General features: G+C 34.6%; 1 protein-coding gene across 1 annotated transcript in view; it reads right to left on the reverse strand.

Moving 5' to 3' along the window:
• LOC129219253 (importin subunit alpha-3-like) overlaps window positions 1-26968 on the reverse strand; it is a 202417-nt gene extending 175449 nt beyond the window's left edge. Inside the window, exons 1-2 of the mRNA XM_054853581.1 lie at window positions 26823-26968; window positions 707-918 (exon numbers count right to left, since the gene is read on the reverse strand). Of these exons, the coding sequence (XP_054709556.1) occupies window positions 707-918; window positions 26823-26888 (278 nt within the window). The 5' untranslated portion in view covers window positions 26889-26968. The remainder of the gene's footprint in view (window positions 1-706; window positions 919-26822) is intronic.
• Window positions 26969-27326: the final 358 nt, after the last annotated feature.

The raw sequence follows: 27326 nt of genomic DNA on the forward strand, positions 1-27326 counted from the left end.
ATAGGAAGATTTTCATCCTTTTTTTGAAAATATAGGAAGTATGGTATATATAGGACCACTTCAACACCTGGATTAATTTTGATTATGCCTTCAAAGTAATTACCTTTTCACGTTTTTAGTTTTGTTGCTCAATGATATGTTAAATTCAAACTTTTTTCACATCGTTTATACACAGATTATAGGAATTTGTTTTTTTCCTAAGATAATACATAGGAAAATAAGGTCCTTCTGCCTGCCCTCCTTTTTCATTTACCAACTAACCCCTTTTCACTTATAGTGCACGATGTCATTTGTCAATGTCAGTGACACGCTTCATCGCTAACCCCTAGTTTTCATACAATGCACTTGCTCTATCCCTGCCTCTCCCCCACCCCTCCTCTGGTCATTGATGAGCATTATCTTTTTCAATTTCTTACTTGAGGGCTGATCTCATGCCTACCTTTGACCCTTTGTCATGTGAAAAGTCCTTAAATAGGTAAAATAACCTTTCACAGGTGTTTACGAAGTTCCAGATCAAATTTCCATAGAGAAAAAGTTTGAATTCTGAGAAAGTAGGGAAAGAAAGGTTTTCGAAATTGGATGTAATCTAAATTTTAGGCTTCAAATGTGGCACTCTGGTTCGGAAATCTGGCCGTCAAGTTACATTAAACTGCTTAATTCATAGTGATCCATTATTTCTAGCAGTGATGCACGAACACATACAAACCTAGCTGCTTGAACAGCAGTTAATTGTCTGTCTGGTTCATCACTATTGGCGTTGCTTACTATTAGATCTAAACTAGCATGACCCATATTTCTGTCAGCATCATCTTCCTCTGTGGTACCTGTATGAGGAACATTTCGTCGTTTAAGTAAAGATTCGTCACGTTTATTTTTTCTCAATTCAATGGATACTTCATTACGACGACGTCTCATTTCCTGTCAAAGAAAACTCATATTAAAGAAGCATGACAAAAATACTTATAATTTATGCAATTAAAAAAGTGTTTCAAAAATGTCATTCAAAGAATTTTTTTAAAAAAGGAGTTTGCCATTTTATAGCTATAAGAATCAATAAAATCTAGATAACTACTGAAGAATTATGCAGCAGGAAAATATTTCTTATTTTTTAAGTTACAAAAATTAAATTTCACAATTTCTCTAAATCTTACTTTATGATTAATAAACATACTAACTAACATGCAAATAAATGAGATCTTTGTTTTACATATAACATGTTTAATGCAATGAAGGGATAGAAGAATTATAATTCTAACACATTCAAGAAATAGTGTTTACAACTAGGGATACACCAGATATCCAGTATCCGACCAGTTTTTTAACTATCCAGTATCTGGTGACATCTGACCCTGCCGCCCCCCCCCCCCCCCCCACCGGATAGGATATCCGGTAGATTTTTGCAGGATATGAGGCTGGTTATCCGGTACTGTTTGGTTGGTTATCTGGAGTATATGGGAGGGGGGTTAATTACAAATTTTAAACTTTTTTTTAACCTTTTGGATGACGTCATAACTTTTCATGAATCCTTCATTAATTTCTGCTTCTATATAACAAAAAAGGTTATATCATAAACTTTGTGCTGGACATGGAAGCTTTCCGCATATTTTGATTTTTTTTTATTTCCGATTAAAGTATAATTTTCTTCAGCTTTTTTTTTTTTAAATTAAAATATTTTTTTAAAAAAGATCTCCAAATCTTCATGTATCACATGTGGCAAAAAAAGATTAAAAAGAAGTTGTAAAGGGCTTCTTACAATAAATAGCGCAAGCTGTTTTATACTGATAAGAGTTCATGATACAACTTCAAACTTTCTTTAAATGATGACAAAGTTCTTGAGAAAACACAGGAGATTTATTTACAGCTATGTCCAGGAAGCGTAGTTACAACTGCTAAATCAATCATCAGAAGTAGAGCAAATATCAATTAACATTGTAAACTCAACGGTTACACACGTATTTACATTGAAATACACAAAAATACAGTTCAAAAGCTTCACAAAACATAGCTAATACATGCTCTCCAGCGCACTGCTGACACGATTTGCAAGCAAAAACTAACTCGAGACTGACTCATCCCGCCGTCGGCTGTGGCTATTTATAAACCAGGGGTCTGGCCAGAGGATATTTGGGTCCGTTAACGGACCCTTCACAAAAATCCGATCAACCAAAACGGACCTTTCAGAAAATCCCGATCAAACAAAACGCACCTTTCACAAAATCCCGATCAAACAAAACGGACCCTTCATAAAATTCTGATAAACAAGATCGGATCTTTCAAATTGTTTATTGAAAGAGCGAATCTGAAAGCAAAATAACGCATATTTCTGTGTATAAACAGATAATTTTTGGAACCTTTTTTTAGATTAGAGGGATCAGCTTATACAAAATCGGCTAATTTTAAAAAAAAAAAAAAAATCGGCACTCTTGCGATGCTCCTGCAAGCGATAAATAATTGCTACTGCCAAATAAATATGATGGTTGTTTGTTTTATCACAGCTAATTAGCAGCGGTGTTGTTGTCAACTTTTCTGAAAACTCATTGGTAAGCACTTTTCTCCGCGCTCATGATTTAATAAACAACAAAAATAATATATATCTGCGAAATGAACTTAGAACTGCAAAGCGATAGTAAGGGTGGGGAAAAATATGATCACTTCAGCTAGGGTTACCAACTTCAAAATTATCATCACTTAGCGTCTGGCGCTGAATCTTTATAATGACTTGACTAGAAAATATTCTCAGCATTTTACCAGCTTGTCAATATTTGCGTTTTTCGGTGCAATGCGATGTTTAATTGTTATTTTGGGAGAAAATTATATGGGCTTTGATTTCTCGATGCTAACATAACTTTAAATCAACTCTTTTAATTACCGTTTTTTTTTTCTTTAGATGTCTACATTTTGAAAAATGCAATCTTTTAACATCCGATATGAGAATTATATTTTGTTCTTTTTTCAAGCTAACTTCGCTTTATTAGGATGCAAATAAATGAAGTCTCTTTATTTCTGTTATTAGTCTCATTTCAAGTTTTTAAAGCAAAATTCCATTTTCTGTTATGAGTCAAAAATTAAAACGCTGAATAGATGGTTTATTTTATTTATTTATTTATTTTTTTTTTGCGTCAACTGTGTCCACAGATATTAATGAAATGTTTATCATAGGACTCTAAAATGCAATTTTAAAATAATTTTATCAAAAATATTTCTTTTACAAGCCGTTTTTATACTTTTGATGCCTTCACTTTGAGAATTGCGATCTCTTTGCATCCGCTATGGGAATCCGATTTTTCGAATTTTTGATGATTATTACGCTTTGTTAAGAGGTAAACAATTAAAATATTTTAATTTTTTTTTAAAATCACGGAATTTATAAGTTTTAAACGAAATTCTGTGCTTTTTAAGAGTGTCTTATGTCAAAAAGTTAAATGCTGAACCCCACTCTGAATTTTATTTTATTTTATTTATTTTTTTGTTAAAATTATTTTAAATACTGTACAGAAATATTTCTAGTATAATTTAACATAATGTAAAATGGTAGATAAATATTGATACTTGCGAGAGCGTTGCCCCCCCCCCCCCCCCCCCCGCAGCCAAATATCAGAAAAACACTCCAGAATGATTTTCTCGACATAGAAGAGGAAAACACTCAACTTTAAGTTTAATTGATGCAGTTTGTGCCATCTCTTAAGTCTAAAATTTCGTTTTAACAAACAAATTTTTTTTTTCGAAATTATTTGATTTTTCACAAAATTAACTCATTTTTCACAAAATTATTTTATTTTTCACAAAAAACGGACCCTGTGAAAAATCCTGGACAGACCCCTGTAAACCCTAGAGAAGTTTCCACAAAATTTGAAATGCTTCTATTCTTTTTTATTCATTCACGAATCTTATCAATGAAAAATAGGGGGACCTTATACTTCAGTCGAATGTAAGCGGGTTTTATGTACATTACAAGAAACTATTTACAGGTTAAGTAACTAAGATAATTTTAGATGAAAAAATAATGGAATAAACACTAAATTTAACTAGATTACAAATTAATCAAAAAAAAAAAATTTACTATTTACAGAATTTGTAACATTGCCCCCTTCCTAAGGACGGCACGTCCAGGGCAGTATAATCCCCAGAGAGGATGCCAAACTTATATCACAAAATTACAAATACACACATTAAATAATAACTAATCAGACACAGAAAACACAACAAGAAATATTACTAAACATTAAAAGCAACAATTAACTACAACTTTTATGTTATCAACCATGGTTGTCTACATAATTACTCATGAACTATGGCCATAGTATGGGGCTAACCGATCATTATGTACAACCCTAGGGTTTGCATTAGTTGATTTTTGGATCCTCACTATGGCGTCATTCAGTTGCTTAAGGACTTTATAGGGTCCCCCCCAATAAGACTACAATTTGGATGAAAAACCTTTCCCTCGGATGGGATTCCATAACCAAACCTTGTCACTTTCGTTGAATTCATGTCCAGTGAACCTTGTGTCGTATCGGGTCTTCATCTTCTCTGCCGCGATGTTGATTCCCTCCAGTGCGAAGTTATGAACATCTTCCAACCGGGCCTGGAGATCCTGGATGTACTCATCGGGCGATGAAGGCGCATCTGGAGGACAACCGAAGACGAGATCACAAGGTAGCTGAAGCTCTTGTCCGAAGAACATCTGGGATGGGGCATATCCAGTAGTCTCGTGGACAGCACTGTGGTAGGACAGCAGGAACAAAGGTAGCTTCTTGTCCCAATCCTGTTGATTTCTGGAGACCATAGGAGAGAGATTATTCAGGATTGTGCAGTTAAATCTCTCCACCATGTTATCCGATTGTGGGTGTAGTGGTGTTGTCCTAGTTTTCTCGATTCTGAGAATTCAACATAGGCACTCAAACACAGCAGAGATGAAATTCCTCCCTTGATCGGAATGAATCTGCAAAGGTGTTCCATATCTCGAGATCCAATTCTGGACTAGAGTCTCTGCTACGGTGGTAGCTTTTTTATCTGGAATGGGATATGCTTCGGGCCATTTGGTGAAATGGTCAATGGAAACAAGAATGTATTTGTTCCCATCAGCAGTTCTTGGTAGACGACCCAGGATGTGGATACGGATTCGTTCGAAAAGAGCTCCAACGTTGTACAGATGTAGCTCCCCTTGGCTTCTTTTCTTCGGTCCTTTTCGGGCAGATCAGGCCTCACAAGAATGGCACCACTTCTCCACGTCATCCTTTGCCTTGCTCCAGAAGAAGAGCTCTCGAACTTTGTTGAGGGTTTTCAAGACACCAAAATGTCCTCCAGTTGCACTACTATGTAGTTCCTTCAGAATATCTGAAATCCTTGATCGGGGAAGTAGTAACTGCCACCTAGATGTTTTACCGTTGTCAGATTCCCATTTTCGGTGTAGTATGCCGTTCCGTAAATGGAGTGAGTTTCATAAAGCCAAATTTCTTTTTGTTGCAGGACTGAAGATGGAAACGTCCTGCCATCTAGGTTACCGACTGTCACTTTCCATGAATTCCAAAATTGCTTTTATGTCTGGGTCTTCAAATTTGATCTTTTCGAACTTAGTCGTCACTCCATGGATCAGATTCTGATGATGTTGCAGTCACTGTCACTAGATAGGCAATAGGGCTAGTCGTTCCATACTGTTTCTCGATTTGGGAACAATAGAGGCAGTTCTCAGGACAGGGTCTCCTTGATAAACGTCTGCATTATCGTGAGATAACCCTTTTCGATGCTTGATATCCATGTCATATTTCTGGAGCCACTGTATTCACCTGGCTATCTGGCCTTCCGGAAGTTTGAAGCTCAAAAGCCAAGTCAACGAGGCATGATCTGTCCGAAGGAGAAACTTTCGACCATAGAGGTAATGATGGAAGTGTTCTACAGCTTTAATAATAGCCAACAACTCCTTTCTGGTGACACAGTAACTTCGCTCCGACTTTGATAAGCATTTGCTCCAGTAAGCAATGACATGTTCATTGCCGTCAATTTCTTGGGATAAAACAGCTCCGATGCCTGCGTGGCTCGTATCAGTGTCGAGGATGAAGGATTTTCCAAGCTGAGGATATGAGAGAATAGGTGTTGATGTTAAAGCCTCCTTCAGTCATAGAAATGCATCTTTCCATTCTTCGGACCATTCAAACTTTTGCTTGCTCTTCGTCAGCTTATGCAAAGGTCGTGCAATGTTGGAAAAAACCCTTCACAAACTTCCTGTAGTACGTGCAGAGCACCAGGAAACTTCGCAGCTGATGGACGTTTTCGGGACGACTCCAACTCTTGACTGCAGATACCTTTTCGGAATTGGTTTGTACACTCTCAGTAGAGATGTGCCCAAGGTAAGTTCACTTCTCGGCGGAACAAACTATAATTGGCCTTAAGCTTTTGCAGCACCTTCCTAAGATTAGCCAGATGTTCTTCGAAACTGCGTCCCACGATGATATTGTCTAAGTAGACCAGACAGGATTCGTAGGAGAGTCCTCTTAACAGTCTCCATAAAATGCTCGAACATAGCTGGTGCATTGCAGAGGCCGAAATGCATTACTTTAAACTGCCATAAGCCTTGTCCAGTTGTAAACGCCATTTTCTCTCAGTCATCAGGGTGTATCTCTATCTGTCAGTAGCCGCTCTTTTAGTCCAGGGTCGAAAACCACTTGTGTCTGGAAAGTGTGGCCAAGGCGTCGTCTATCCATGGAAGAGGGTAACCGTCTTTCTTGATAATTTCATTCAGTCATCGGTAATCGACACAAAATCTAGTGGAGCTCGTTTCTTTTAGACCAAGACAATGGGAGAGGCCTAAGGACTGGATGAGGGTTCGATGACGTCATTCTCCCGCATCTCTTTCAGGAGGGTCTCAACCTCTTCCTTCTTGGCGAATGGTGGTCGTCTTAGATGTTGCTTAATAGGGGGGGGGGGTGTTCTCCAGTGTAGATCCTATGCTGCGTTAAATTCTTACAGCCAACATCCTCCGATGTAGATGGAAACAGATGATTGAAGTCGTCCACCAATTGCTCTGCAGCAGTTGGATTTGCAGCAGTTTTGATGTTTCGATAATGGCGCACTCCCAATTAACTTCGATGTCAAGGACTCAGAAGAGTCTTAGGAGAATTGATTCTTCTAATGATGCAGTTTACTGGAGTACACGTTGCCAACATTTCACCTTTCCTGACATTCCTTGGCCTTTCACTCACGCTGGCAATTCTGTTAGTATTGCTATTACTTGATCCCCAATTTAAATTCTGTTTTTATAAGATGTCAATAAGGTGACAAATTGTATACTAAAAGAAACTTATTCAGAAACAGGACAGAAAAGCGAGTCCATGGCGACAAAAGACCAAAGCATTGATAAAAGCTTTGAAGAGGAAGTTCACAACGAAATTTTTAGCAGTTTCACTGAATGTGTTAAAAAACCAAAAGTTGACAAGCAGGAAGACTCAGACAAAGAAGTACAAAGTACAGCAAATGCTGAAAACTAAGTTATAAGGCAGGAATTGTCCAAATATTTTACTCTTCCTCCTATTAAGAGGAGTACATACTTGCCAACCTTCGAAGAAAAAAAAACAGGAGATTCCACTAGATGTTTATAGGTGATTCACCAGCGAAATATCTTCACAACAGAATTATTAAATTATGCTTTTAAATAACATGAATACTACAGGGTATGTCAAAATAAATATAGCGATTACAAACGGCTATAACTATTTAATGAAAAAAAAATTGATGGGTAAGATTTTTATAGAATGTAGACGGAACTTTAAAATTTTTGTATACATACTAGAGATGAGAGGGGCTCAACCCAGGCCCAACAGCCCGAGCCCGAAGTGGGCTTAAGCTCTAGAACCGAAAATAGGTTTCAGGGCTCTGACTCAAGCAAAGATATTCAATCGTCAATCTCCAAACACATTCACAGAAAATAAACATTTTCCTACAGTTAGAAAATGAAAAAAAACATTTATATCAGTTCAATCATTGTGAAAATTTAACCCCCCCCGCCCAAAAAAAAACGCTATTTATAGTGTTTTTTTTGTGATTACTATTACAGTGTCACAGAGTGGTGCATTTGAAGTTGAGCATTTGGAGAAAATTTAGAAACTTCTGCTAATAAAGAACATTTGACTTAACTTTTTCATTAACAGAGAGATCATGTCGGACTGTAGAAGGCTCGGTTTTTGATACAAGAAAGTTTCCTTTGGGCTTGGATTTTGGTCCGAGACAATATCACCCGGGCTCGGTTACAAATTTTAGGGCTCGGGCAGGCCCAGGCTCTCAAATATGAGCCCGAACTCATCTCTAATACTTATGTCAGAGATTTTCTATGTGACTTCCTTTGGTTACACAGACAACATCTAAGCGGTAGGCCATTTCACGCCATACATTCTGAAGCATTCATTAAGTAATCTATGCAAGTGCATTAAAAATGCATTCTTTCAGTTCTTCAATTGTGCTGAGCAAGGGAAGCACAAACACCTTGTCCTAAATAAATTTTGAAGTTCTGTCTACATTCAGTGCAAATTTTACTGATTAATTTTTTCTCATTTAATAGTTGTAGCCTTTTGTTATTATTATATTCATTTTGACTCACACTGCATATTTAAAGTGAAATGGGGATTTTTCACAGACGTAAGCTAAATGGTAGCAGCACGAAAAATATACTGCAAAGGAAAAACCAAATAAGGAGTGAATTTGCTTAAAGTTTCGTACATTCCCATGTCTCTACCAAAAAAGTACCTACAAAGATTTAATTAATAAAATCCAAAAAAAAAACAATACATAATTAAAGTAAAATATAAAATAAGTAGGTATAGGGTAGCACATGTTAAAATAACTTCAAACTTTCAAAATAATTGAAAAATTTTCAAGATGCAAAAGAATTGAAATCTTTGCTGCAATTTTTGGCAAAGTACTTGCTTTGTTGAGCATGCAAAGTGGAAAGTTTCCAAAAAATTAATTTTTACTAAATGAGTTATTAATTGGAAAAATTCTTATTTCCTGACATTAGTAGACTAGAGAAGGGTGCCATTTATTGAGAAGAAAGTGAAACTTTTTGATGATTGATTGAAAAAACTGCAAAAACGGGAGAAAATCTTAGAAAACGAGAAATTGGGAGTCGGAAGCAAAAAACGGGAGTCTCCCGTTAAAAACAGTAGAGTTGGCAAATATGGGAGTGGCAATCCAATTGCATGGTGGAAACATCATTCTGAAGAGTTTCCCTGATTGAAATCTCTTGTTTTGAGGTATTTGAATGCTCCGCCCAGTTCGATTACCTTAGAATGATTGCTAATGAAGCTAAACACGTGTTCACAAATAACAGACAGATTGGCACCAAATAATGCAGAAAATCGTGTTTCTAATGAAAAATCTGAAAGTCACGGACCAAACAAAGTTCCGCATTAATTAATAAGCTTTATAAGCATAACTGCCATATTCAATTTTGATCCTAACTTGCGTTCATCAGGGTTGTCCTATTTTATCCACCCCACAGGGGTAGAAGTGATCGACTTGTCACATATAGGACATTTTCCACAAAAAATATAGGACAAATATAGGACACATTATATGAATAATTTTGCTATGAAAAAAGAAATAATACGTATCATATATTATTCAGTTATTCTTATCAATGATTTTGTTGAAAAAAAACCTCAAACAAAATACTTTACATCTATAATGACTTTTCTGTAGTTGAAAGAATAATTTTTGAAAAAAGTGTACTTTATAGACTAAATAACTAAACAAAATTTGAAGAAAGGTAATTTTTATTTTTTTTCCCTCACTCATGACCCAAGTACTAATTCCACTGCTCTTAGATTTTATATCTAAACTGAACCCTTTACCACTTGTATTAAGAACAAATAGAGCTTGAGAAGGATCCTTCTGATGTTTTTCAGAGTTTTCTTTATGCTTGAATGTTTTAGCATGCTGCCTCAATTGTGAAAATCCACTATTGCTTATGGGCACTGAACAGTTGCAAAAATGACAAAAAGCGATAAAATCATCTTTTCCTTTAGTGCACCATGCACCAAAATTTGTAGAATTAATGTCCTCCTGGTTCAACAACTCCACACGAAATGTTAAGCGATGCGATTTCGCCATTATATAATTCTACTTATTACAACAAACTACGTTTTAACATCATAAGGAACTAATTATTCCACGATCCCAAAATTCCACAAAAAGAAAAGATTGCAAAAAGAAAATTAGAACATTCCGATCAGAAAATGCACTGAACGCAAAAATATACCAACCAAAACCATGATGGAAAACAAAACAAACGGCTGTTGCCCACCCCCCCCCCCCCCAATGCAAAATTCAAAAACCAACTTCAGCATTAGTTCTTGAAACTCCACCCACTATAGAGTGACGTCACATTGCTGTAGCTAATGAGAGAAGATGCCTGTTGCAGAATTTAGTCAGTTGAGTTTTTTAATTTGAAATTCGTTTGGGCACGTACTTTCAGCGAAAAATCCGATGTCAGAAAGTTTATTTACCGTTCTTTTTAAAAGATATATATGGTATAAAACGGGAATATAGGAAATATAAGACATTTTTGAAAAATATAGGAAACATAGGACGATTTTGATGCTTTTTTTGAAAATATAGGAAATATAGGATATATAGGACTACTTCGACCCCTGACCACAGAAAAAAACGCCGGAAAAAAAAACGTCCTGGACAAAATGTCATTTTGTCCACTTCATCAGTAAACCGAAAGTTTCGAGTTAAAAATTTGAAGTTTGAAAATAAGTAATCTATATATATATAAAACGCTAATGCGTGGCGCAAAATGAGCCAATATTTCTTTCTCTCCGTTGGCAACAACCAACGTTAATTTAGGTACGATCGTTTGTTTACACGTGCTGCTGACTCGCTTCTAGCGTTAGATGTAGTTCTAGCTTTTGAATTTTTAGCGTTAGGATTTTGATTTTAGAATGAGTGTTTTCGATCACTTGAATATAATTTACAAAGGAAAAAAACAGTGGACTTGGGAGTCCTTTGATGAAAGATATGATCAAGATCGGTCAGAATAGCTGCCGATAGATTTAGGCATGCAAATGCACACCATGATTCGCAAATTGCAATCCGAGTGAGTTCTGTGCGTGTGTGTAAGTGTTTCCAAACATATTTGCGGAATGACTATGCACTTTACTGGATAAAAGAGTTGAAATAAATAAAACTGGAGAAAAAATATTGTCGCCAAAAAAAAAAAAAATGCTCGTAATAACACTGATACAGTCGAGTCCTGACTTAGGTGAGGGATGCGTTCCAAGACTCCTCGAGTAAGTTGAAATTTCGCATTGTGGAAAAATATATGCATACAATTTTTTTAAAGCATACCAAATAGTTTTAGGCACTTATAAACACCCATCAAACTGCTCTAAAGCATTCCTTAACCATTACAGTTTCTTCCATAAAGAACTGAACTTTTGCTGTATTTAAAAAATTAAAAAACTGCTATTCAACATGAAATACTTAAGATGCACAAAATGAATGACCAATGGGAATAAAAGATATAAAATAAAACAACACGGTACGCACTGCATGCAGTAAAATTAAAATGATGCACAGAATAGTACTGTACAGTAGATACAGTAGCAATATTTACGAGTTAAAAAATGAGGATACTAGTGATGATTTCAGTTCCAAGATCAGATCGTTATTCTAATCTAATACATTTTTAAATATGCTTCATCTTTTATTTGAAAACTTATCAATTTATGGCTACATCTCCTCTACCTGATCTTTTTATTAATCCACAATGCAAGAGCGCGTGTAGCTTTCATTTTCATAATTTTTACTTTGCTAGACTGCTCTGCAAGCTTCAATATTAAAACTAAGTTCTAAACTTTTACGGACATCTTTTTGTTTTGACTTTTAAATTTTTTTATCAGAAACTTTTTCTTCACATTTTCAAACTTAAGATGAAGTTGACACTAAGGTGCCATTATGGTTATTTGATGCACTAGACTAATTTGGCGTGGGAACTTTGGCTGTCAGTGATGCTCAAAGGGACGTAATAACATTCACAAAATCAATATTTAGTAGCCAAAAATGAAGCTGATACTTCCTTCTAAAAAAATTCATGTTGTGGGCGAAAAATTCGCGTTAGCTCTAAAATTCGTTACTCATGAAAAATTCGCGTTATAACCATTTCGCGTAAGTCGGATTGCGTTGTAGCGGGAGTCGACTGTACTTATATCATACCTCGAATACCACTTATTTCATGTGATAGTAACTTGCCTTCAAACATAAACAATTTCATGTTAGATTAGCCTTCCCCCCCCCCCTACGACTGTAAATAATGCACAGGCTCAAACTTTTAATAAAATTTGTTTAGATTTGACAAAACCAGTTTTCAGTCATGGACATGATGTAAGTCATTCAAGAGTCAGATCATTTGATTATGTTTCTGTTATACCTGAAAACTCAGAAATTTTCAATCGTGTATGTAGAGAAGTATTATGATTTTCTTTTTTTTTCTAATCCTTTGTTGCTAATGTTGCCGTCAAAATGTTTTTCCCTTAACCATAATGCTTACAAAAAATGAAGTTCCCTACTGGCTGCAGAGTCAGAGGAAAAATGTCTTACTCCGACTCCAGGATTTTTAGAGACTTCCACTCCTTTACCCAAAATTAGTCCAACTCTGGCTGTGTTTCCGCAAATATTGACAGAATTGCGGATTTCAAGAGAAAAATACAGATTCCTTTTCTTGAAATTTTGAACCTTCAACCTTTGTTTTTTGTTTTTTTTTTCCAACCACATTCTTGTATATATTATGTTATCCCACACACACTAAATGAATTTATTGGACAGTTCTAATTGCGAAACATGTCACTTAGTTTTACAATGCATTGAAGTTAGGAACTGAACCACAATGACAAAGTAAAGTGAAAAATCGAATCATTAAGACCTGAACAGCGAAACATGTCACATACTTTTGCAATGCATTGATGTTAAGAAGTGAACCACAATAACAACGTAAAGCAACAAATTGAATTTTGAAACCTGATATTACTGCTAATATGTTTCCACTAAATCAGTTTGACCCTGTGCTTTATTTAGTCATTAGAAAGGCTAATCTAACAGGAAATTGTTTACGTTTGAATTTAAAGGCACGTTACTATCAGATGAAATAAGTGGTAGTCGAGGTATGATAGAAGTATTAATGCCATAATAATCACTATTTTTTGCTACAATAACATTTTTCTCCAGTTTTATTTCTATCAGTCTTAGATCAACTCTTTTTCTCCAGTAAAGTGCATGATTATTTCGCAAATGTGTTCGGAAACACTTGGGGAATTCACTCGATTTGAAGTACACTGGGTGCATTTTGTGCACCTAAGCCTGTTAGCAGCATTTCTGACCGATCTGCGTTTAGATCTTTCATCTAAAGACTCCGTAGCTCAGTGTAGCGCTTCACGCTTTCATGCCACAGGCCCTGGTTCAATCTCCGATTCAGGCATGGTCGACTCAGCCATTCATCCCTTCAGCGGGTCGATAGAATGAGTACCAAACGTGCTTGGGAACTAAACCTAGGCGGTTCGCGTTAGGCTAACCTCTTAACCGGAACATCTGCCTAGCACCCCAGAGCCCTTGGTCAGAAGGAGAGATGGGTACAGTAGGCCTTGGCCCCCATGAGCTGTCGTGCCACTGGGTTTGGTTTTTCGACTCTTAAAACACTCATACTAACATTTTTTACTAAATCACTGCTTTCAGAAAATGTCAGAAGTTGCTCGCTCTTTGCAAATGTTCGACATTTTAAAACATTTATACACACATATTTTGACACTGAACATAGTAAAATTAATGATCATGGAATGTTTTTAAGCTGCTTCGTCTTTACAGTGAGTAAACATTGTAGGGTTTTTTTTCAGTGCCATTTCTTTTGCATTCAGTATACCGTATATACTCGCGTACAAGTCGATCTCACGTATAAGTCGACCCCCCACCTTCAGAGAAAAAAAAATCGGAAAAAATTTGAAACCCGAGCATAAGTCGACCCCCAACTTCCGAAAGAAAATCGCAAAATATTTTCAAATAAATTCAAACATAAAAAACACATTTATTTACAAAAGAAAAAACAGCAAAATATAAAAATCTTATCAAAAGCCTTCAAACTCAGATTCCGAGTCAGATGCGCAGTAAAATTCGCGGAAGTCCTCCGTCATTGTATCATCATAAACATCGTCCGCGGCAGCGTCAGAATCTAACTCCGTGTCGCTTTCGGCATTGTCACTTAATAATTCATCGTCCTCTGTACCATCCAGCTCGTTGCTGATGCAACACTTTTTGAAAGCTTTAATCACCATTTCTCGGGGGATTTCGTCCCAAGCGTCCTTAACCCAACAGGCGACCAACATTATATCTGGCTTTTTTAGGTTGTCGCCCTTGGTTGTCGTGGGCAAACTGGAGCTTATCCATTCTGCCCAGTACTTCGGAACATGGCCCTTAAAAGGCTTATTTAGGCACACGTCGAGGGGTTGAAGCACAGATGTCAACCCCCCCCCCAGGAATTATGGCAAGCGTTGTTTTGTGCTTCTTCACTTGTTTTGAAGAAACGTCTAAACGGTGCGCAGCAAACATATCCCATACTAAAAGGGAGTCCTTGCACAAGGCGGCGCCGGGCCTTCGTTCCCAGTCTTTAACCAGTCGACGACGCCGTCTTCGTTCATCCAGACTTTTTCTTGTGCGCGAACCACGACGCCAGGAGGAAACACTACATTTTTCGGGAGGGTTTTTCTCTTAAAAATGATAAGAGGCGGTAGCTTGCCACCATCGGCCAAACACGACTGTACCACGGTGAAATTAGTCTTTTCATGTCCAGTTGTTTTTATTAGGACAGTTTTTTCCCCCTTTTGATTTACTGTTCGGTTTCCCGGCAGATCAAAAGACACGGGGGTCTCATCCATATTCCCTATTTGGGAAAGTTCAAATCGAAACTCCTGCTTCTTGCGTATTATGAAACGCTGAAACTCCATTATTTTATGCTCCAGGTCACTAGGCAGTTTCTGCGCAATTTTAGTGCGTTGCCGCAAGCACAAATCGTGTCTGTTGGGCTAAATGCCTTTATTTTTGTTTCTTGAAGGATTTCACCAATATTGTTTAAAAAAAAAATTGTAACTTACCTTTTGCCATTCCGGGAAAAACCTTGCACGGGAAATCCCATCCACCTGCCACTGACACTCAAATGTTTGAGTTTGAATCGGAAGTGTTCGGAAAATTTGTGGCACGCTATGATTGGTTGCTGCCATTCGGCAGAAGTCGGTAAACTTCCGACAAAGCACATGTCAATCACACAAGATAACCTGTTGAGGTGTTGGGTGCTGAATGTCGAATTAGATAAGAATTGTGCAACCTGCAAGCTGTGTTTTTCCGGGGTTGAGCTGTTCTTGCAAGATGCAAATGAGGTAACGTCACATTGTTACGAGTACAGTCGGATCTGGCAATAAATATTCGGACCGACCATAGCTCGATCTTCTCTCTCTCACTGGTCTTTTCGTTTTGTGTTGTTTGTGTATGTGTTCGTCCATGTCCTCAAAGTTTTTGCTACTGGCCTCTCAGGGGAGGTCGGATTTTTTCCGAATGATTCGTCATTGATGCCCCCAGTTTTGGAAGCGCGTGCTGTTATGATGTTCATAAAAATGAAAAGTTATAGTCCGACTTAAGTGGGTTGTTTGGTCTTCAATGCTAAAGAAAAAGAGCGAGTCCATCTTCAATATTTTCCTGGATATGGTGAATTTGACGCCTGAGGTATGAACTGACCTGCGTGCAATTATGGGGAAATTGCGATGCCGTCCTTCTGCCTGTGTGGAATTCACTGTGGAAAGCCGACAGAACTTTTGACATCTGCATGGACTTACTGTAAGATCCTTTGACCTAGCATAATTTAATATTTTTTGGAGGACTAAACTATTGTAATGTAACTATTTTATAATACATGCTAAATAAATGTTTTCAATGTTAAAAAGTGATTCATGTTTTATTTTCTTCGGGCAGACCACTCCCTCAAAATTCAGTTGGAAATGAGTTGCCTAATTTTCAGCTTAGCTGTAGGCTATTAACTCTATAACATCTAAATATATCCAACAGTGTCGATTCAAGAATCGCGTGCACCATCCGGCTGATGCACGAAAAGTGCTGCCAGGAGCAACAAATGCTTCTCCTTTAGCCATTTTCTGCACGCAAACGAATTGCTGTTCGCGACACAGCGTATCCATTTTTACGGCAATCTAAAACCCAATCATTGAGGGCTTCCTCCAGTTTTGGAAAAGATGCTGTTCCATGCTGCAGTGCCTTTTTTGTCCTCGGAATCTGGATCAATTCCTCCTTCTTCTTGCGCCAGTCTCGAACCAATTTCTCACTAACATTAAACTCCCATGAGGCAGCTGAGTTATTAGTGGTTTCAGCAATCGAAATAACTCTCAGCTTAAACCCTGCAGTGTAAGAATTACGTTTTTTTTTTGTAATTTTCAGCCATTATGTGAAAGAGAGCAACACGTGCGACAAAAAAAAAATTAGCAATAGAACAGACGATTAAACGAGCAAAGTGTTGCCACTAGCAAAGCAATAAAGTATTGTTCACTTATTTAAAATTACAGGGAGCGTGATTTTTCACAAAATATTTTTTGATACGTTGATTGAAAATAAATATTTAAAAAATAATGAAAGAAATGTAAAATTTTCATACCTCTGTATGGAAAGTTTTCCGCATCAACAAATGTGCTTTTTGCTTTTTTTAATTACGATTTCTCTTAATTGTTGATTTGATTCTCAATGAATATTTTTAAAAAAATTCTTGTTTTGCGAACATTTTTTAGGCTTATTTTATTATTATTTTTCATTAAATCAAGTTTAATTTGTCATGTGATCAACTTTGCGACTCATACCTGTAACCGCACGTTGGCGTTTCGCGTTGTGTTTTGATCAGAAAAAATTTTCGGAAATTTTTACTCGCGCATAAGTCGATCCCCCCATCTTGAGCCTTATTTTTTGGACAAAATTTCTCGACTTATACGCGAGTATGTATGGTATATAGGAAATAAAAATTATGTTTAATTTTAGTACAAAAATGTTCCCTTGCCTACTTCTCTCATAAGATAATGGAATTGCTAACTTATGCTTTATAATCTATAGCACAAGTAGCTTGTCCAAGTAATTTTCCCCATTAAATATATGAAAATCATAAGTGTTTTTTTTATGAGAATTATATTTAAAAAACACTACTTTTTTAATAGAACTAAAGCTAGACTACTATTGTGGTGTCCGGTGAGCGAGTGTAGCGAGCTCGGATCCCGAAACGATCCGAAGGAACTGCACATGACCATCTTCATATTTCTTCATATTTGCTTAACTTCATATTTGTAGCCCATTCGAGGTAATTCTTGTTATTGAGCTTTTCAATTTGGATAGCGAAATTTGTCATTTTTTTTTCAAACTTTAATATTCTCGAATCTTGGTAAAATCTTTTAAGTCGCTTCTATCTTGGTCGCCCCTCCATCTCAACATTCCAACAACTTCATCTTCAGATGCATACCTGCCAACCTCCGAGAAAAAAAATCCGGAAGATATTTTTATCCTGAAGATTTTAATCCAAAATAATACCAGACAGGACACCTATTCTTTTTACATTTAACAGTATATTAGTTATGAATTAAATATCAATTGAACTTACTTTCGTTTAGTAAATATTATTTGTATTGCATTCTTTAAAAGTTAGGAAATAACGTTGTTTTACTCGTACTCGTCTTAAAAAAAGAACGAAGCAAAAACAAGGCGAACGAGAAAATTAAGATCGGCGCCGAAATTGTACCCCTAGTTGCCCACCGCGACGCTCGCTTCGATTGGATCCTGATGAAGTCCCTCAGTGACGTCATAATCTAACCTCACGTCTTCTCGTGCGATTCTCCTACGGCAACCTCTCCTTGGCTACTTGGCTTAAAACGCGGGTGCCATGTTTCACAAAAGTATCTTTAATGCCAAAATTGGCGAAATATAATTTTTTTCCTACAAAACATGAAAAATCCGGAAGATTTTGCTCATAACAGGAAAAACGGAAAAGGACATGAAAATCTGTAAAACTTCCGGAAAATTCGGAAGAGTTGGCAGATATGCAGATGGGTTATCGAATTTGCAGCTTCCAAAAAAAATTTTTCAAAATTTCTGAAAAATATCGAAATGTACACCATCCAATGGTACATGTACTTTTGGCAGCAGTACAACCCCGTCTTTTTACAGATGCATGTACACTCTTTATCATTTCCTAGTCTTATCCAAAAATATTTTCACTAGGTCTGCACAGGAAAGGGACTAGGCCTGTAACCCGTGTTGGGGAGAATTTCAAATCTAATAATATCTCCCCAATGTTTCTTTGATACTAGCAGAGTGAGTTCGGAAATAAGACTAACAAACTATTTCTAACTTTCATGAAGTTTATTTAAACAATAATGTAAATAGTTAAAACACACTGTAAATGATAAAAATAAATACTAAGAACATAATCTCTCCACATGCTACTTTTGCATAGATAACTAATACTGCAATGCAAACTGCATGACTATTGACTAAAAACTTCGATGAAGTAAACCCATTGGGAAATAAGCTAATTCCAGCTCATCATTTCTAATAAAGGGCGAGCAGCACGAAGAAGCAAGTGAACAAGCAAGTTCGAATGCCGATCGAGCGACCGCCTACAACGACGAGAGATGATTAAAGAGAGAGAGCATAAGCCACGAGCAGTTTAAATATCCCCCCGGGTCATTAGCATATCCGAGTCACGTGAACACAGACACATCACTGCTATCGTTAAGCACACGTGCCATCAGATTCCTTCTAGAAGCATCTATGATGTCATCCACAACGGAGTTCCTGCCAAAGGTGAACGAAAGTGAAACAAACATTCGGTCCATTCGACCAATGTGAATGAGTGCTGATAAGAATCTTTTACCCCAGTCATGCAGAATGATTGGTAATACATTATAAGTAAGGAAAAACATTCTTTTACTCTTGGTGTTGTGAGGTGATGAGCTAGGATTATTTACTGTTGTTATTAACAGGCATTTATGCCTAACAGTAAGGACTTTCGGGGTTGGCGAGCGTAAGCAAGCATGGAAGGATAGCCCCCTAGTTATATAAATTTTTCCTATTCCAGTAATATTTTAATATAAAAATAGCATACATAAATATGTATATAAACAATTTGATTGTAAAATACTTTAAAGTGAAAATAAAAAAAGTAAGATCAGTTGAAGTTTATGTAAGGTTGTTAATCAATCAAATGAGTATTAAAATTAATTATAACGCATGTAATAGCATTTATAAAAGAAGCACATTAGCTTTGAATTTTAAGATGTTGATCTGTGATATGGACCTTTATTGCCCGTAATAAGTACATTTTTAAAATTAAAAAGTAGAAATAACAAGTTTTTAAAGGTTGGAGTTTCAAAACATTAAAAATCATATTTAAAAAAAAAACTACTTGATAATTATAAAAGAAATGTTAGCATGAAATCTGTTCTTGCAATACAAATGTGATGATCAGCAATAGGCTTTGACTAGGCTGCCCCCCCCCCAAGTCAATTTATTAGTCCCAAATGAAGACTAATAACCCTTTTAAAGCTATCTACCCTCTTGCTTATTATAGCCTCTTCCAGTACACTGTTCTAAATACCCACAACCCTACTAACGTAGTAATTTTTTTTAAATATGTATGACATTAACATATCCATAAAATATGCTGAGTACAGTAGATGGGCTCAGACGTGACGGCGAGAATTTTTCTCGTGAAAGACAGATGGTAGCTATATCTTATATTTTTTATAAATCTGAAAAGATTCCGATTTTTCTAATGTATTTGGTTTCCGTCCTTTTTTCCCAATCTATCTTCAACCACTGCAATTTCCGCCATAAACATATGCTTTGGAAACATGCCAACATTGAAACACGTTGGTCACCAAAAATTGCGTGTCTTGTTTGACATTTCAATCCTTTTGCATCCACAAAATATTTCAATTATTTAGAAAGTTTTTAAGCATCTTATTATATGCAACCCTAACTCGACTCATTTTATTTATCATTTTAGTAATTTATTTATTTATTAACATTATTTTAATTGGTCCTTCATGCCATGTTAAATTTAAAAAAAAAAAAAAACTTGGTTCAACACCTAGGTTCGGACTTTTATAAAAAAATTTATCTTTGCTCTTTTATTTTAGAAAGCATATAAAACATTTTTCAAGAATCTCAATTGGTTTAGGTTTTTGACCTTGTTAAAGTATTTTTGATTTAATAGTTTTCATGATCAACTAATTTTGTTAATTAAAATCTTTAATTAGCCATTGAGTTGAAAGCTGATGTTTCCGGAAGTTTCTCACCCAATTTGTAAAAAATGTCACCTTTTTACGAGTACAATGCTTGAAGTATACTTGGAGAAAATTTTTGGTCAAATGATTTTACGTTGTAGGACATCCTAAAGTATTCTGCTTGGGGAGGGAGGGGGAGATCTTTTTTTCTGAGAAATCTGTTTTTTTTTTTTACAAACAAAAAAGCAGTTTTTTAATAGCCATGTTTTTTTAGAAAGCATAAAATGTTAACTATCTTAAAATGTATGCAGTCTATATTTTTAATTTATTTGCTTCTTAACAAAGGTATACATTCAAAATTTACTGTTAAAATTTTTTTATCTTTGCTAAATAAATCTCAATATCTTTCCTCGTACAAATTACCAAAAACTATCCAAATTAGTCAAACCATCATTTAACCATTAGTTTGGGACACGATGTGATTTTTGTAATTGTTAAATCAATCTGTTGGATAGTAATTTTCAGTAGGATCACACGGGGCAATTATGGGTCACTCTCTTTCCGGGGTAAATAATGGTCACCAACTTTTTACTGTTAAAAAATGTTTTTGCAAAAAAAAACTAAATTATGCTAAGTCATCCTTATACATTCAATTTTCCTATACCAAGGGCAAAAACAATGCAACAGTTAAGTAAATAAGAGAGAAAAAATAGTTTTCAAACTTCTATAAAAACATCTTCAAAAAAAAGAGATTGCCTCGGAAAATCATGATTTTTTTCAAGATTTGTGCTGGTGAAACACTGTTGAAGGAATAATTTTGTTGGTGCTGTTTTTTAATAGCAAATAATCTAAGCTTTTCATACCTACATACATTTTTCTTCTTTTTAAAAAAAGTTAGCATAAAAGTATGCTGATTTATACCCCAGTTTAGTGGGATAATTCTGGGTCACCGGGGTAATTCTGGGTCAGTATATTTTCTGATATTTTAGATGTTTTTCTTATTTATTTCTATGTGAATAATATAAGTATTAACTTCGACTTATCCATTTTTATGCCAAACTCTCTCTTAAAAAGAAATTTTAATGCTCCAAGTGCAAGATTAGATATTTTATCTTCTTTAATTACTGCTCAAGTATCAATCCTTCAAATCAATTTCAGCTTTGAAGATAATTTATGTCAGCATGGAATTATGGCATACATCAAGAAGCAAAATAAGCAACAAATTAATGCAAATCACTTTAGTACCAAATAAGATTACAAATTCGATAGTTATAACAAATCAAACTCGTTTGTCTATCTTGTAACTGCAAGAGAAATCAAATTCACCAATGCAGTCAATGTCTATATTGTAACTGCAAGAGAAATCGAATTCACAAATGTAGTCAATAAGAAAAACCCTGCTTACAAAAAAATAAAAGTACCTCAGCAAGCTGATATAGACAGTGTTGAAATGCAAAATGAATTATGATAACGACAAAAATAGGGAAGAATTTGCAATAACACAATTGCAAAAATACTATTTTTAAAATGTTAAAAGATGGTGCTATAACTGAATTCATTCTGTACTTGAAAATCAGACATACTTTGTTGTGTATGATGATAAGCAACACATTCCACAATGGGAAAGTAACTTAAATTTTGGACAAAGAAAAGCAGAAATGAATTTTCTGGAACAAAGTGTCAGAAATCTAATTTTGTTTAAGCGAGACATTTCTAGAAATAATTTGAAATAAGGGCATTTTTTTCAATCTAGTTAATTGAAATTGAAAAGAAATCCTTGCAGTTGATAGAAACATGAATGATGAAGGTAGCATACAACTATTAAAGAATTTTCTTCATCAAATTGTGGGCTTAGAGCAAAGAGCAATAGCCAATTGTAGTCGGCTAGTAAGAGTAACATCAAATTATTTCAATCAGTGTTATTTCTTAAACATAAAACTTTTTGTCATTAAAAAGTCTTAGTGGGCTAAGAAATAATAATTTAGAATAGTTACTTTTGACATGGATTACTTTAAAAAAAGGGGGGGTGACCTATATTTGCCCCATGTGTGACCCATAATTGCTCCGATCCAGGATAATTCTTGGTCACTCATTTAATTTAAATAAAATAAATAATGTAATTTTAGGTAAAGGGATTATTTGAATAATTTCTAAATTGTGTAAGCTTACTCAATGCCAAATTAAATCATTTTATCTTTTATAATTAAGAAAATATTAAAATGTTATGGTACTTTCATCCATAATTGCCCCGTCTGACCCTACTTTTAAAATAAGTAAATTGAAATACTTGAAAAATGTTATAGACTACATTAAACTAAATAATTTTCTTGTAATTATTGATAGGAGTGTTTCCTGCATATTTAAAGTTAGTTCAGTTTTAGTGAGAAAGTAAATACTTGATTTACTTTGATTTGAGACATTAAAATCTTACAGCTTCCCGCACTTAACAAAGTTATTGATTTGATGTAGGAAGGAAGAAAAATACATTAGAATGTAAATAGTAACACTACTCAGTACAACATTTTAATGTGTGTACCTGAAGTTATTGGAATTAAAGTAAAAAAAAATTTCATTGATTATTTAAGTATAAGTTTATTAATTTGTTTTAAAAAGTGAACACGGTTAAAATAACTCTTAAAATAATTCACATGTTAATTTGCATTTTTAAACACTGTACCTGAGTATTTTGAATGAAAGAAATAATTTTAATGGATTTTTTCAGTATAAGTTTATTAATGATTTTAAAAAATTCAAAAGTTTAGCATAACCCTGAATAATATATTTAAGTTGTTAATTTCCATCTTTTAAGACTATGTACCTGTATCTTTTGGAATTTATGTTTAAGGTGTTAATTTGCTTCTTTCACAAATGTCTTTATTTTTTGAAACTAAAGTGGGCAGTTCTCAAAAGGTGGGAACAAAAAAGTTAACTTTGAGCCATTTCAAAAATTTTCGAATTTGATATCAATTTTGCTTTTATTCTATAGTATGCATACCTAGAACACATTAGATGAACGTGAAAAGACAGCAGGTATTTGTAAAAATTGTTAATTAGCAAATTAAATTAGCAGTCTGTAGGTAACAGATTTTGGACATTGTTGTCCTGTAGGTAACGGATTTTGGACATCATCATAATGTAAGTTTCACCATTTTTGACAACTGTTAATCAGATTTTTAGCTTTTCCAATGAAAATTTTATTTACTACTTTTTGAATTTTGCAATTTAATGATAAAGAGGATATTAATGAAGTACTTGAATGGCCATACATACTGCTCTTTACATATAATAAAGTTTTGGAATGATTTTGAAGAAGTTGATGAAAGGTAGAAAAAAGCTTCATGGAAATAATTATACAAACTTGTAGTTTGGTTTATTGGGACAAATAAGGAATAAAAATAGAGACAAATACGACATATATATTTTTAAAGGAAAAATAAACAAAATATGCTTTAAGAAAGAATGTAAAAAGTGACATCAGTTTTAATGAATATTTTTTCTAATGTCATAAGAATTAAAACAATGTCTAAAAAAAATTATTGAAAAAAGAAATTCGTATTTCTTTTTGGAGATTGTTAAATTTTATGTTTAAAAGAAAGAGAAAAAAAAATTCTAAAATAATAATAGCGGCGGGAAAAAAAAAATTGCTAGCACAGGTGATAAAGGCGCCAAAACTGGTGCAGCTGAGGATTAACTACATTTGTCAAACTGGAATCCCCCTCTGGTAACCTTTAGCTTATCGTATACTGTGTTGTCGCCAACGGAGGTTTGCTTGGCGATTTTCGCGCAAAATGGCTTTTGTTCGATCATAACAAGCCATGTTTCTACTGTAATTTATGTATTGTTCAATGTGTAACGTATTAATTATGCAAAATACCAATGGATTAAAAAAGATAACATCATAATAATCTTTTTTTATTGATGTTAGAAGACAGTGGATTATAAAAAAATTATAAATAAACGGACAGAATTATCGGCGTCAAGATCGTAACGCCATTTGGACATCTCACATGTATGTTTAAGAAAAATTATTTTTCTTCTAAGATACTGCATAAAAGCTTATGAAAACACTTTTAAACAATTAAAAACTGATTCTGAGGATCGATAAATACCTTTAAAACGAAAACATCATGTACTTAGTTCTCAAATAATAGCATTGTAAAGATCGTAACTTTTGGACATGCATCAAATTTCAAACTTACTTTTTTCCAAAATCGTTTACAAATTAAATAATCTGTCTTTACTTTTGTTATTTGTATAAAATATTAACAAAAAATTATTCAGTGTAAGATTCATGCCTTTAATTTTTTTTTTTTTTTTTGAAACGTATGGAAATAATAAAAAAAAATTTTTTTTAATGGTACATTTGCTCAGTTAACGTTTTGGTATGTCCAAAATTGTGCCATGTAGCAAAGAAAATATTTTTTAAGTTCATTTGAAGAGCTTTTTTTCCATAATTTATGTCAATTCTTGTCTCTATACAGCATTATAATTTACCTCAAAAATTTTAGAGTTAATTAAAATGAAAGTTATTTGGTGTTGAAGCTTCAAAGTTGAAGTCTGTGTTTGCTCCCACCTTTTGAGAACTGCCCAAGTAAAGTTTTAAGATGGTTATTAATGTATAAGTTTATGAATTTGTTTTTAAAAAAAAGGGACTTGTTGAGCACAACTTTTAATGATGTATTAAGTTGTTAATTTTAAGAATGTGTGCCCCCATTTTTTGAACTTAAAAGTAATATTTTGAGTTTATTTTTTAATCATAGATTTGAATTTGTTAATTTTTTCTAAAGTGAACGTGCTTAGCTTTAGTCCTAATAATATATTTATGATGTTAATTTGCACCTTTAAATAATGTGTAACTATAATTTCTGGAATTAAAATAAAATTTGAATTTATACTGTTTAAGTTAATTTGTTTAAAAAAAACTACATGTGTAAAAACTAATTTGGCCTGTTTTAGTATTTTCTTTTTCTACTTGTATATTAGAAAAATTTTTACATGTGTATTGCTCTTAAAGAATTTCAAAGCAATTTTTTTCTTATGTCATAACAAAGCTAAAAACAAGAAAATGCATTACTTTATAAACAGGGTTATTCTGTTTTTACTATTTTTTTCCTTGTCATGCAAGTCTAATTACAGTTGTGACTTATTGTAAAGCTAAAAATGAATAATAAAACTATTCAATAATAAGTTTTAATAGAAATGATGTGTGAAACAAGTTCGATTTATTTTTTTAATGCAGCATTACATAAAAGTATGAACAAGCAATGTAACTAAAAGTAACTTTAAAGCCCGATATCCGCAGGATATATGATCTGAATATCCGAATCCGGCAAGTGAAGAGATGCAGGATATCCCGAATCCGGTATGTGGCATAATCACTATCCGGTTCATCCCTATTTACAACACTTTTTTGGGGTCATTCTTGTAGTGTTGAGCCCACAAAACAAGCAGTTTTTCTATTTTACTAAACTAAAAAAAAGCAATCTATGAAATTCTCTTTGAAAAAAAAATGACTTTAGAACTGTCTACAAATGTCACTTTTTGAAAACATATTAGACATTATGCTTTTCTCAAACCATTCTAAGTATTTTGTAAGGACTTATAGATCATTTTTTGTTCAAGCATACATGAAAAAAAGGTTTTCCAAAAAAGTCCGACTAAAAACCTTAACAAGGTAAAAAAAAATTAACTTGGACATGAAGGGAACTTTTAGATAAAGGTGCGTTTTGGCGACTTTTTTAGGGGGCATACGTTTTTTACCAAGACCTGGGCAGTAATTTGTCTTGATTAGGCAAGACCAAACAACAAAATGTCTATTTCATCTAGTAGCTCTGTCATACGCCATCTGTCACGGTTTACATCTTTGTAATTTTTTAGGAAGATAGAAAATTGAGCCAAATACTCAAAAGCGTGAAAATCAATTGTTAAAAATTTGCGGTAAGGAATAAACGACTCTTGTCCTCTCGACATCGTTATAACCGGCGCGAATGACATTTATTCTGACCCAACTTCTACATAGACTGTACACAAAGTAAGCTTTGACAGAGGGATATACGCGACGTGGCAGAGATAATGTGATTGTAATAAATTCTTTAGTCTTTAATTGCCCGCGCAGAAACGACAAATAACTGGTTCATTCTTAAGCATTCTTCTACTTCCCACGTGATGCCGACTTCAAAAAAGGGACAGCTCAACAATGATAGCAAATAACGCTTGTCTCTTCATCCACTAGTAAAAAAATACACCCAAAATTAGAAAAATCCGCGCTTTGGTAATGAGTACGCTTACTTATTTTTTACTTTTTCATTGTAACATTAATGAGTTAATGAAATAAGGAACCTCTAATATGAAAAGTACATGATGAATGATATTCCAGGGATACTTAATAAATGTCAATATTATAAAAACATGAGTCACTAGTGAATTAATAAGTAACACAAGAAACTCGAACACTTCATTTCACATCGTTAGGCTTAGTCACGCACAAAACAATAAAACAAAGAAGACTTAATCACTTACATCTTGGTCTTTTCCTTTGTTTTTGTAATGTGGGAACCTTGATTTGTTAATGTTCTCTGTAGACATTTTAATACAAGGACGCACAAAACGTAACACTGCCGTAAATACTCTCGCTATTTTCGGCTAAACTTGACGTATCCGAAAACTTTCTTCCCGACCCCGACACAATATTACTGCATTGCCAACATTTGTATCAGTAAATTCATTAGAAAAATATTCTATTCAAGAGTCACAACTGACTTCAACTGCATTTATGTCGAGGACTGCATACTAAGTGCCTTGCCTCCATTGTTTTTTATATACCGATAGATGGCAGCACCATCACCGGATCGAGCAGTTAATGAGAATTTAGAACTAGTCCAAGAGCTAATAGCTACCTGGTACTAGCACCCCCAGAGGTATCGTTTCACTTGGAGGACATTGAGACCACGAGCATATTTAACGTCGCCCAGTCCCCTTTAAGGACGACGGTGGGTCTTCGACCAGCGGGGATCGAACCCGAGC

This window comes from Uloborus diversus, chromosome 3 (assembly GCF_026930045.1).
Source record: "Uloborus diversus isolate 005 chromosome 3, Udiv.v.3.1, whole genome shotgun sequence".
Taxonomy (NCBI): domain Eukaryota; kingdom Metazoa; phylum Arthropoda; class Arachnida; order Araneae; family Uloboridae; genus Uloborus; species Uloborus diversus.